The sequence below is a fragment of the Conger conger genome, chromosome 6, assembly GCF_963514075.1.
Source record: "Conger conger chromosome 6, fConCon1.1, whole genome shotgun sequence".
NCBI classification, from domain to species: domain Eukaryota; kingdom Metazoa; phylum Chordata; class Actinopteri; order Anguilliformes; family Congridae; genus Conger; species Conger conger.
Genome location: NC_083765.1, coordinates 32,228,576 through 32,242,455, shown reverse-complemented (window position 1 = coordinate 32,242,455; position 13,880 = coordinate 32,228,576). Strand labels below are relative to the sequence as shown.

General features: G+C 40.8%; 1 protein-coding gene across 1 annotated transcript in view; it reads left to right on the top strand.

Moving 5' to 3' along the window:
* The window catches only part of LOC133131059 (BEN domain-containing protein 4-like), a 27,857-nt gene extending 13,995 nt beyond the window's left edge, over window positions 1-13,862 (top strand). Inside the window, exons 2-5 of the mRNA XM_061246161.1 lie at window positions 3,726-4,310; window positions 4,598-4,692; window positions 7,671-7,911; window positions 8,898-13,862. Coding sequence (XP_061102145.1) covers window positions 3,726-4,310; window positions 4,598-4,692; window positions 7,671-7,911; window positions 8,898-9,133 — 1,157 coding nt within the window. The 3' untranslated portion in view covers window positions 9,134-13,862. The remainder of the gene's footprint in view (window positions 1-3,725; window positions 4,311-4,597; window positions 4,693-7,670; window positions 7,912-8,897) is intronic.
* Window positions 13,863-13,880: the final 18 nt, after the last annotated feature.

The following is a 13,880-nucleotide window of genomic DNA, read 5'->3' as shown; positions in this document are numbered from 1 at the left end:
TTACATTAATGATGAATGATGCCTATGTCCTAGTAAGAATTCATGATGGATGCAACTATGAAGGGGGTTTTCATAATCATTTTCAGAAATTATTTTATTATTATTTTATTTTTATTTTTCTCAGATGAGTGGGAGTATTGTCTTCTCCTAATGTGGGTGTGCACCATAAATGCATTGCAAATGACCAAATGTATCTGAAATACATTTATTAATTAATGCAGGCTTAATTGGGTGTGTCAGAGTATTGTACATTGTGCATTTAGATGAGAGAGAACGAGAGAGAGAGAAAGATTGGTGTTGTTGGAGTTTCTTATTGAAATTGCATCCCATCAGAAGCCAAAAACATGACCTAATCTTCTGGATTTGTTTTCATTGTGTTTATAGCATGGATTTGGAGAGCTGTGAGCTGGACTGGTTGTGGATTTATGTGTTTACCCAAATAATACATAGTGTCATAATGATTTAATGATCATGATAAGTTGATTTTCCATCAAAATAATTGCATCTGTGCAACAAACCTGATCTGAGGTAGAATGATAAGCCTGTGTCAGTGTCAGGCAGACTTATCCTCCTCAGTTCTGTGCTTCCCTGCCAATCTGACTTCAGGGATTGCATGTTTCACACTTAAATGATATAAAAAGCAAGAATCAAACAGTAAACATACAGTAATACAGTAATGCAGTTTTCAGAGGGTAAAAAGAGGTCGCTGTAGGTCATTGTAGCTGAAAAACAATTGCATCAAGGATGAATACAGAATGTGTAGGTGTGTGTGTGTGTGTGTGTGTGTGTGTGTGTGTTTGTGTGTGCGTCCCTAGCTTTAGTGATTGACGAATCAGTTTCCACTGACTGATCAACAACAGAGACAGAAACTGTGGAGCTCTATGCAGATGTTCTATAATGATCCAAAAAGTACCCTGTTTCTTATTTCACTTGATAACATCTCTGACACTATGTAACCTGCTTCTCTTCCTGCTCACAGACACTAAATGACAACCTATCTTTCTGTGTCATGTTGAGCAAAAGGAGGGGTGTGCAGAGAGCAGGCCACGCTGAATGAGTTATTAGTAGACAGAAAGTTTGTAGACTTAGTAACTGGGCACGAGCGGTGCTTCCCGCTTAACTGAATGTGTGGGGGTCTCAGCTCATACTTCCTCTCAGAATTCTCAGCAGGTTCCTGCAGTCCTATATAGCCAAGGCAACCCACATTCACCACCTACCCTTGGTTGGGCGAATGCCATGCTTCACAATGGTTGTCCTGTTGCACTGTGTGCATGTGCGTTTTGCTTGTTGGTGCGCTTTCATTGAAAACGTCAGCTAATAAGAGAAAATAGTTCACAAAATAATTACACCAGTAATGTGATGATGCTTCTGCCAAATAAACCCTGATTGCAAGTCATTTAAGGCACTACGACAAAGATATTAAAATAATGTCAATAAAACATGACATGCCAAAGAATGCGTATTGCTAGATGGCGTAGCCACAAACCGTATCACTAACCGTATATATAATTTGGCGAAAATGATATATACGGTTGGATAATTCAGTTTGTAAGTTTTTAATTCTATTATTATGTTCCCGTGATAAATGCAATATTTTTCAGTTCCTGCAGTGCTGTATTCATAAATAACACTACTTTCTCTCATTACGCAGTCAAACAGTCGCTGCATGGAGTGCATAATCGATCTTAAAGCGAGTCGATGGGCCTAGTAACGTTGCACGTAGAAGCTATCCCTTAAGCAACCTTAAAGCGATAGTTCAGGGAACACACGTAGAAAAGTAAACAACTTTAGTAAGGTATACCTTAGAGAGTCTTCGTGAAGCGCTAAGATACACCGTTAACGGGAAACGCACCCCAGACTTTTAAAAACAGTTAAGGAACATTACATGGACAGGGAAGAGCTTCAGTGCACTTGATACCCCTCTCCTCTGGCTTTCAGGATGAGCTTTCAAGCTGGCTTTGATTCTGTAGTGAAACCAAAAATTGGTGGGGCTACCATATGCCATCAGGGACTCACTGATTTCAACCAATCATTTTGCTGTGCAACATGTTTTGATTGGTACAGACAATCCTGTGGTTGACAGTCCACAGTTCACAGTCAATTGTAACACCTTATTGCATAAAAAATATATATCCTGTGCGTTCGTGGTGCCATTTCTTGGCTATGTAAGCCTACTCACTATATGAGATTTAACCCTTTCGTGCATGGTGTCCACTAGAGTGGAGAGATATTTAGAAGCCATTTTGAATATTTTTATTTGTGTTCACATGCCAAAATGGATGCACTCCCTTGAGTTTTGCCTACAATTAGATATGATTCTTGTCCTTATGTATCATTGTCTGTTTGAACTATGACAGCATACATTCAAAATGGCAGAGGAAAGTGGAGACACACCAAGTACCTCTGGAGCAAATCCTTTCAATTAAATAAGGAATGCTTTTTCCTGTTGTCAAGCATCAGTCCGATAAATAAATAATACATTACATTATATGGTATTTACAATGCTGATATGCTGCAAGAATGCTATTGTACTGTATAGGGCTACCCTATGCAATATATATGTTTGATATATGAGATGTTTTAGGACATGGTTTTGTTTTTTTATTACATTTATTGCAAAATCATGCTTTATTTTTTCATCATTTTACCCGTGTTCCAAAGTAATGAAAGACAGTGGAAAATATTGCTCTGTGTTTTAATAATTCATGCATGACAGGGTTAAAACCACCATGATGACCCTCTGTATTATTCATTAGGTGACTGCATTAACATACAGTTCCATGATTTCTTAAATAAACAGTCTTTTATTGCACTCACAGACACAGGCACTGTCTGCCTACAACCTGTGTACAATACATGAACAAAGATTATTCCATTAGAATAAAACAAATAGCTTTATGGCAAAAATAAAGACATGCTATTGTGTTGTGGGCAGTTAGTATTTCATGTTAGACATCATCCTTGTGGTTCCGTACAGTTTCAGGAAATAGCTAACAGAGGTGTCTACATTGCCAGCCATACAGAATAACCTCCTCATTCAAAAGCACATAGTATATTATGTCCTTGCTTTTCCAATAAAGGAAAGTGAGAATAGCTATGGTGGTGGGATAAATATTCTGGATTTCATTCAGAAGTGAGTGTTTCACAATTGTAGGACAAAATGGATAGGTTGTTCGCTGAATCTGTACAGTCTGTCTCTTCCACATTGACATTATTTGTCCTTGTACCACCATAAAATAAAAATGAACAGATTACTGTAGACTGCTCAGTTTAAAAACTGTTAGGCCTCATTCAGAACTCTGTCACTCATTCCCTATTCCCTCAACTTTATTCTAGTGCCAACCTGTCGGCTAAGTTCAAAGTGTAGGCTACAACTCCTGTCAAGAAGGGGAGAGATGCGTGCGGAAGAGAGAACACACATTTTAGGAGATGTGTAGACTGGAGCAGACGCCATTACAGTTATTACAGTTATTGCAGTTATTCATTCTATAACTGAAAGAACACACATGACTGCCTTTTACTAGGCAACATACATAAAACAAACTGAACAATGGTATAAATTTTCAAAGAAAGAACGATCATCGCAGTGATGGAAATTTAATGGTGTGGATTTTCATAAACGGCGGTATGACAGATTTATGGCGATTGGGACAGCCCTAGCACCGCCCGTTATCAGGATCATGAAGCTGCATTCTCTCCTCGTTGCTGTTGTCTGTCTCTTGCAGAGAGCAGGCTGATCCTGGACGTGTTCGCTCAGCAGTGCAGTCGGGTGTTGACCCTGCTCAATAGCAATGGGAAGTTCCTGGACCCCGGGCCTTCCTTCAGCTCCCCTGCAACGGCTCTGATGTCCCGCATCAAGCAGGAGGAGGGGGCCTACCCGGGGGTGGGCCGCTCGGGGGGCCCCTGCCAATCGGGCGACCCCAAGACTCAGGAGGCGGGGCCGGAGTCCCACCACGCGCCCCACAGGAAGCAGCAGCAGACGTCTGCCTTCCTGCAGGCCTTCACAGAGTCGCTCCAGAACTACCTGACCCACCCTGGCCCAGCCCACAACCACGCCCCAGGCCCCTCTTCCGGTGGGGAGTACTGCCAGCCCACGGACCCAAACCCCCTTTCTGCGTCCCCCGCCCACACCCTGGGGGGCTGGACCTCCCCAGCCCCCTCCGAGTCCCACGGGCACCCGTCCTCCACCCTGCCGGAGGAAGAGGAGGAAGAGGAGGGCTGCTGTCCCCGCTGCCTGGAGCTGGAGCAGGAGGTGCTGTGCCTGCAGCAGGAGAACGAGGAGCTACGGCGTAAGCTGGACAATGTGCCAGGTACTGCCCCCCTGTAGCCAGCTGACCTTATTACATTGCATTGCTGTTGTTTTGGCAGACTTGTACTAGCAGTGAAAGAGTCTTTCTGTCACCGGATGTTACCATTGCACACATTATGAGGATTATGAGGATTTTATTTCTGAAATCCTTGTCATATAATCTTTTATGTGATAAAAATGGATGGTCATTCATCACAATAGGTGGTCATCTATAATGCAATGCAAAGTAGCTTGGAGATAATAGCCACCCATAATTCTCTTTCCATTTCTCTCCCTGCCTCCTGGCAGTTCCCTGTCAGACTGTGCTGGACTTTTTCAAGAGGGTCCTTCTGCACAACAACCAGCTTGGGCAGCCTGCATCCCCAGAGGACCAACTGACAGAGGTACAGTATAGATGCAGTGTTCTCCAGTGTCCCATAGCAGTGCTTGCTGCCACTATGCATGACATTGTCCAGACTGTCTTTTTTGACACAAAATACTAAACGCAGCACTCTACTGTAAGCGATTGATTGAGATCTGCTTTTCACTGAAGGATGAGAGGTTCCCATGGAACATCCCTATTGCAGAGATTTGGTCTGGGTCCAATCAACATCTGTCCTTATTTATTTTCCATTAATGCAAGTTTTACCATTTTCTTAAAAAAAACACACAAAAAAACACAAAAAAGCAAAAACAGTACTGGTGATTTAATTTTGATGATTGCTGAACTCTCCTGAGTTCAGTTCATTGTGAAGAGAATGAACACGTGCAGTTGTTTATAAGTTCAAATTCAGGACAAATGTTGATTGAATTCAGGCTTTTATGTGATGAGTGCACCTGTCCGCGGCTCTCAACCGAAGCTCCTGTACTCTTCCCGTTCTTCTGAGCTCTGGCCTCTACTCCACTGTCTCTCTCTCGGTACAGGGGATGCAGAACAGTCCTCTGAATGGGGTTTCATTAAAATTCAGCCTCACCCTCCTGTCTGGTCTGAGGTCTGCTTTCGGCAACGCTGTTTTCACGGGTGTCACAGAGACAGAGAATAAGACCTGTGCTGCTCTAGAAGTCAAAAACAAATCATGCAAAGCAGTAAAAACAAGAGACATCACCAAAGGGTCAATGCCGAGCACAGGGCTATTTACCAAACCAATGCAAAGCAGCACCGGGATGATAAGGAATGTTACAAAGAAAGGGAAAAATGTATGCTGCCCTTACTAGCTGATCTGTCATTTCACTATGAGAATGAAGGAAAAGAAGGGACTTTCTAGAAGCCCCAGCTTTTTCATTACTGTACTTGTTACCCAGCATTCTGAGTAGCGGTTGATATTGTGTGGGTGAAACTAAACACTCTTCTTAGGCGTACAGAAGTCAAGCACAAGGCATTCTTTTTCGGTCCCTTTGATGTTGTGATCTCTGTGTTAATCCACCTGACCTGAATTTAATGTGCAGCAGATTTCACCGCACACCTCGTGCTGTCCACCACTGCCTGTGCATCTAAATATCTCTGATGAACAAATACTATTTAGGCACTTCCTCACAGTTCTACTAATGTGCTTGAGAGAACTGGATGGATGAATTTCCGCCACTCTTGGAGAGAACTGAAGCAAACTCTTATTGTCTCACGGCAGATTAAGCTCTTTTTATTCAGTTTCATTTTATTACCAAATTCATGTTTTTAATATTTTCAGATTCAGAAATGGGAAGTATTCATACTTTATTCAAATAGCATCAGAGGGATTGTTTTGCAATGCAATGTCTGGTGACCTAGTTAGTGAGATTGTTTCCTGTGAACTATATGTCTCATTCTCCCTATAAATAATTGATATAGTATGTATATCGCATATCTATAAGATAATATGTTATTTGCCAGAGGGTAGTTATGACTAAGTATAAAGTTCCCCCTTTTTGGTACCTTGGCATCCACCCCCTTGTTGGTGTGAAACCAGAAGCAATTGAAACTGAAACTACCATGCAAATGCACTGGGTTTCTGAGAGTGGTGACAGTAATGTTATGTAAGACAGCTAATAATGAGAATCTCCACAAATGTCCTCCACCAACATTTTTTCTTAAAAATAGTTTGACTCACTTTTATGTTTAATGAAAAATGACTGTCACACAACAGTAATATCAGGGAAGCATATGACAGTAGCCAAAAGCATAAATGCAGCTTGCGGCTTTAAAGAGAAACAGCACAGTTGGTCATGCATGTGAATGCATGTGAATTGTGTGTGAACAAGTGATGTGTGTAGGACTATCACAATCACTGTATTACTGTCACACCAGCAGTTATGGAAATCCATGTGATTAAATTTCCATCATTGCGATTGATGGCTTTTTTTTAAACGTATACCATTTTTCAGTTTTGTTTTACATAAAAAGCAGTCACATGCGGAATTCAATTATAGAATATGGAACAATAGTAATGCCATCTGCTTCTGTCTATGCACCCTTACAGAAAATCCACATGATGTGGAAATCCCATGTGAAAAGAACCACATGTCAAATCTCAAGTGAAATTTAAAATGTTAAAATCACATGGGAAATATGTGCTTTGCACTTGGGAAACTTGGAGCATGTTCATGGTATAATGAGTGAAGTTCTATGAAATTACATGTGAAAACCCACGAACACCCATGTGAAAACCCATGTAATTATATGTGATGCTGATGCTTTTATAAAGTGTGGCTTCCAGTTGATTAGACTAGGCAGAGGACATTCCCCCCTGGAGTGGCTGTGGGTTTAAGGACTTTACTTTAAGGACTTTACTTATGATCAGCTGTAATGATCTTATTGAAGCCACACTGGGGCTTGAACTGCCAACCTTCCAGGTCCAAGTCAAGCTCCTTAGCATGTGCATTGTCCATGTCGTTATAATGTGATCAGCCACATAGTGTTTTTTTTTTTATTGGTTTTTCACATGTGCACATAAGGTTCCCCTAAAAGGGGATCATGTAGCATATGACAAGGTGGGAATTTCATGTGTTTTTTCTGTAACGGCATCTTAAATGCGCTCTCTCTACTTGCCTGTCCTTCTTGACAAGACGTGTACCCTACACTTTGATCTTACACCTCACATACATGTCCTGTACATTACCAGTTCCAGAAGGACACCCTCTCACATTGAAAGACAGATCTTTCTGTCTGAGAAGTGCTAACTACAATTTAGCCACAAACTGTTACAGTTTTACAATATCTTCAAAGTAAAGATCCTGCATACAGTACTATGCCTTTAAGAGCAGAAGTTGACTGAAGTCCAGAAAGAGATATGGCCCACCATGATTCCCCACCCCTACTCTACATTCATTCTAATCCCATCTGCAAGGATTTTATGATGATGTGATGTGATGATGCCGCTGTTACTCCATCACTCACCCCCTGTCCCAGGGCAGTAAGCAGCTCCTGGGGAACTACCCCGTCTTTATCACCAACAAGCAGTGGGATGAGGCGGTGAACTCGTCCAAGAAGGACGGGCGTCGGCTCCTGCGCTACCTGATCCGCTTCGTCTTCACCACCGACGAGCTCAAGTACTCCTGTGGCCTGGGCAAGAGGAAGCGCTCGGTTCAGACCGGCGAGGCCGGCCCCGAGAGACGCCCCCTCAACCCTGTCAAGGTCACCTGCCTCAGAGGTACTGTCCCGGGCACTGATACCAGGCTCTGGTACAACAGAGCCCTGATGCAAAAACGGCTCAAGCTAGGTTTTAAAGCTAGCTGGCTGACCAGTTCAGACCAGCTCCCAGCTTGGCATGGTTTAGCTGGTTGACCAGTTCAGACCAGCTCCCAGCTTGACATGGTTTAGCTGGTTGACCAGTTCAGACCAGCTCCCAGCTTGACATGGTTTAGCTGGTTGACCAGTTCAGACCAGCTCCCAGCTTGAATTGTTTTGACACAGCTGGTAGCTGGTTGACCAGCTCATACCCAGCTAGACCAGCTTTATGATCAGCTTTGCCATTCTGGTTGACCAGTTGATATCCAGCTAGACCAGCTTATGACTGGCTCAATTCTAAAGCGGGTCAAGCTGGCATAGCTGGATTTTACAGCACAGTGGATAACCTAGTCTAGTCTATAATAAGTCTAGGTTTAAGGATTTGGAAGCAGGTAAAACAGGTTGTCAATGTTTAAGTACTTGCCCTTGCGTTGTCATGTACTCGAATGATGGCTATCCTGTTTTTGCTATTGTGATTGTTTTTTTTTCTTGGTTGTAATGCTTTATACATACTGTATTTTCAATGTTCTGTAATTTATTTGTCTGCAATTTGTATATGTCTGTCTGCAGCCATGTTATTTGTGATGCTGCCTGTCTTGGCCAGGACACTCTTGAAACATTTATTTTTAATTGCAGTGAGGTATTCCTGGTTAAATAAAGGTTACATAGCTAAAAGCTAAAAAAAAAAAAACGTAAGCACATTTTCGGAATTATTGAAAGGTCGTCACTGCTCATTAAGTAAATATCAAGCGTCATGGGGGCATAATAGCAGCATGGGGCCATAATAGCAGCATGCCAGCACTCTTTTCCTGTTCTGGTCAACCTGTTTACCGCCATTTAGTAAGGGGGGGAGAAATGGTATCATATTAGCAATTAGCATTTTTTTTTTACTTCTGTTACCCACCGCAGAGTTCATCCGGATGCATTGTGCCTCGAACCCGGACTGGTGGATGCCCTCCGAGGAGCAGATCAACAAGGTGTTCAGTGACGCGGTGGGTCACGCCCGGCAGGGCCGGGCCGTGGGCACCTTCCTGGGCAGCAGCGGCAGCTGCAGCAGCGGTGGGAGCAGCTTCTACCTGGAGAGCATTGACGGACACCTGTCCCAGGACGAGCTCTTCCTGCGCGGCTCCCAGGACGGGGACTGAGAGGGCGACCGGCCTGAGAGAGTCCGGGCTGACTGAGTAGGAGTCTTCCAGGTTTCCTGTTGCTGGAACTGTGGGATTCTGGGAAATGTAGGAAAGGTTCGGTAAACATTCCAGTGCAGCCCCATCCCAACCTGGGAGGGGAAACATGCTGAAATTGTCTTTTATTTAATTTTTTTTATCTCTTCTTGTCCTTCATCTCACTGTGAAAATGTTTTCCTTTGTGGTGAGTGAAAGAAAATGTCTCTGGAGTTCAGGATTGGAGGATTGGAGTGCTATATGGTTACACTGACAGTATTGGCAGGTCCATGTATGGGATTAAGAGCTTCTATCGCAAAGGATCAAATTTTATCAGTAACATTGTAGTTTGGAATGTACAGTTCTGTCATTACTCAAGTCCGTCTAGGTGTCAGTTTAAATCAGGTTATCCCAGGTAAAATAACCTTCTCATCCTGTTTCTGAAAATGTGGAATCAGTGTTATCATATTTCAATGTCACAGACTAAGGCTAGGTTACAGTGATGTTATAGTATTAGATGGTGTTGTGCAATGTCCTGATAATGTTGCAAAACGCTTTTTGGGCTGGACTGTGGGATTGTTCTGTAATCTCTGCAGTTGCCAGATCTGCAAAAAAAGAAATACGTGGCCAGTACAGCATGTTCATAGCATTGTACATCACACAAGCTTTGAACAACTTTAAAGGAATTACGTCTGACAGAAAAACGGGAAACAGACTGCTTATTAATATCTGGCTTCCATCAAGTGTCACTGGGTTCATCACAGCCTTCTCCTGCTGGTGCCCAGGCCTCAGAGTCCAGTGACACAAACACGGGTGCTGTGGTTCTACACCCCCTGCCCTGCGAAGCCTCACACACCTCACTAATGCATGGGCAGTTTAGTTTGATAAGACTGGAATTTCCCAAAGGAAACCTCTTACAAGGGTCTTGCACGCCTCTCAAATTGACCAGTTATTTTAAGAAGTACCTTCTGGAAGCTCGCCCCTCCAAATGTACCTTTTCCATTACCGACATCTTCCTTGAGCAGCTAATCCCAAAAAGGTCTCTCAAAGTACTTATTGGCAGATGAAAATGATTCATTATTAACTATATATTCCTATATATTCACATAAATTTAATAAAGACCCTCATAGGACAAGTCCCATCTGTGTATGTGCTGTTGATGCTGTCAAGTTAGCTGAACAAGCTAAATGGACAATATCTCTTTGTAGGTTGTAACATGTTACCCATTAATTTACTAAGCAGACAATAGTTATTTAACCATTATGTCACCTCTGTTTCAAGAAAGAGAAATAGGTGTAAATAGGTGTTTAATGTGTTGTATATAACAGGTAAAAGGGTAGCTTTTTTCCTCATATGGGGGTATTGTTAAGACAAAATCATACAATATTTACTTGCATTTACTGTGTATTACTGGGCCTCTTTGCAGAATGGCAGCTTCTATACAGTTTTATATATGTCTTTTATTTCTCTTTTTGTTTTTTTTTAAACCAAATCTGTTTTCAATCAAGTTATTTATATATACTCTGCAGTTATCTGTCTTAATATACGGGATTTAATTGATCCTCTTTGAAAGGAGTCAGTGCCATTGGTTTTGTCCATGCCATTGGTTTACTGCATAAATGATTTATCAAGATCATGTCAACAGAAAGCAAAAATAGATTAGTTTACAAATAGATACAAAATTAGAATTAAATTAAAATTAGTCACTTCAGAATACTGCCAAACTTCCACTTTCTGTGTTCCATCAACTCTAATGGTGTTAAATCAACTCGATGTTTATATGAATCGAATAGGAACAATACGTACTCTATTAAGAATACCAGAGTTGGTATGAAAATTTTTTTTGTGTGGGACCAATGTGTTTGTACCTCTACAGATCCTCTTAATACTGTGAAACATCTCAGGACCAATGGCCTTTCACTTGTTTATTTACTTTTAAACAGCTTTTGGGCTCCTAATTTTCATTTTCTCCCAGATATGAAAAGCCCAATCATGACTTTAGGCCAGTTGAAGCACTGCCCCATCCTCTGTCATTCTGAGAGAATGGACACCAGTACATTTTGTCCTTGTGTTGTGTCACTAATTTTCATTCTGCTGCGCCCTGACCTACCAGAGGTGTCACTATTGAGTCATGAGGCAGAGAATGCCGGGGCAGTTAACCTTCCTTCCCTGGATGATTGTATGACCAGTTATATGCTGGAGCTAGCCGTCACAGCTAGCACAGGGACACGAGTATCAGATCACTTTCGTAGTGCAGCTCTGCTCTGTGCAATGTCTCATAGCCTTACAGCAGTCGCCTCTCTGCGCCATACTCCCAGCTGCAATCTGTCATCGCTCCTAGTTTCCATCTGCATGAGCCTCATACTCCCAGAAGCCATTTCTCACAGCCCAGTGCTCCCAATTGCCATCTCTAATAGCCTCATACTCCCAGAAGCCATCTGTTACACCATGATACTCTCAGAAGCCATCTCTCATAGATTGATACTCTCAGTTCCATATGTCATATCCTCATCTGTTATATTGTCATACTCCCAGAAGTCATCTATCATAGCCTCAGACTCCAAAGCATCCTCCTGGAAAATGTAAAAGATCAGATTTCCTGTGTTCACAGCTAAATGAAAAAGGTAACATTACGCAATGTGCATTGTAATAATAACTTGTGGCTAAAGGAAGCTTTTCAATATTGATGGACCTGCTTTATCGTCAACAAGATTCACAGAAGTAAATGAATGTGTTGCTTTCATATAAGAGCCAGTTAGGTTGTCACAAAGACATTAAGTGTCATATTATGGCACCTTATATCTCTGACACAAAACTGCATGCTTACAACTGATTCAAGAAGTATTTTTCTATCAGTATTTTTCTTTCTATGTCAGCAGTTACCTTTTTTATTTTCAAAATTAAATATTAATGTATATTATGTATAAGCAGCAGAACTTTAAAATTCGTTATGGTTTTCTTCACACCCAGGAATTGTCCTGGCCTCTTACGCCAACCTTTCTCTGATTTCGGTTTACAGTTAACTGAGCGGTCACTTATGTCCACCTAGAGTTTACAGTGGGAGCATTATGTGCAAAAATCTCAAACTACATTAAGACAGTATCACCTTTTCCCTTCTGAAAGAAGGAAACAAAAACATCCCAAAATATATGAGCACTATTACTTGCTTATTAGTGCATGGCCCATTCAGCAAATTCTCATTTCCTTCTCCCCAGGACACATTGCACATTCCTTATCCAATTATTTTAGTCCAAGCTCATTAAATAGCAATTTTGTGCATGTTAGTACTGAACTATGAAATTCCCTATACCTGTGAAAGTATTTGGTATTGATCACTGTAGAAAAGCTTAGTATCCCACAGCAGCCTGCACTGCCCCCTGTTGGCAAATTTACTGTAAATGTTATAAAAGGCTATAATTATGTTTAGCTTGAAGAGTAAGTATATGTGAGGTATTCTTCTGTATAAAAGTGCACAATGAAGTGCCCTTATCTTTTGGATTCTTTAGACTATCTAATATCATCATTATCTGTATTCAAGACACTTGCATTGAACATTAAAAAGGTGCTCTTGGAAAAACCAAAGGTTTTGCAGTAGCTGTTAGTCTGCATGCCGATAATGTGTTGCTTCTGTAAAGAAAGGACAAACAAAGTTTACACTGTGTAGGATTTAAAATGGTTGACATACTGAAAGTGTCCTTTTTAAAGCATGTATTTATTCCAGAATCATTTGAACATGGCATTTCAAATCATATAAACAGTTCAGGATATCACATTGAATATGTCTTAGATCTAACTTTTCTGTAGTGACACATCATATGGTTTATGTTTATGTATCAACTCCAAATATTAATCCCCTGAGGAAATCCACTGAACTCAATACACTCCTTCATTTCTGCCTCTAATATAAAAAAACCGTATTAAAAAAATAAGTATTGTAATTGCATCACAAGTCTTCATTTTAAATATTGTAATTTGCACACAACCACTTGATGTCATTCTGATATTTTTTTTATATATTGAATTTATTTGTGTCGACAATGCATTTCTGTCTTTGACCGTGTCCGAAACATAGAAAGCAAATCCAAGAAGTTCATGAATTGGTTTTTTAACTTATTGTTACTGTTTCAGTAAGTGTGATACCATTATTTTGAACTATAGACACAGTTATCTGTAATGGGTTGCAGATTATTCTTGTCAGAAAATAATATATTCATTCATCTATTATACTGCCTTTGTTAAGCAATTAAAATTCTAATTGCTTTAGTATGGATATTTTTCTTATCTACTGTAGATATGTGTTTTTAATGCGGATTTGCCTTTCATTGTAAGCATTTATGAATTAAATAGCAAAAAAAAAGTTTTAAAATAAGAACTGTATATAATAAGACTGTATATAATAAAAACAATATATAACATGCCTACATGGTAATTATACTGTGTATAACAGGCTTCCTGTGGGTGTCAAAGGCCGTGCTTCTGTAATAGGTTCTCTCCTGAGGTCAAGTGGAAATGTGTGTTATGATCAGGAAGGTCCTGGATGGAGACTAGCCTGCCTTGGAAATTCATCCAAAGATGCCTCTGTTGTTGTGTTGCCTACAGTTTAGAATGACCATTGTGAATGTGTTACCAATTGTTCACTTTCAGACATATTTTTATAATCAAAAATTGACTGTTCATGTAAACACTGTGAACCAATTAAAGAATGTTTTTCAATTTCTGTTTGATTCTTTT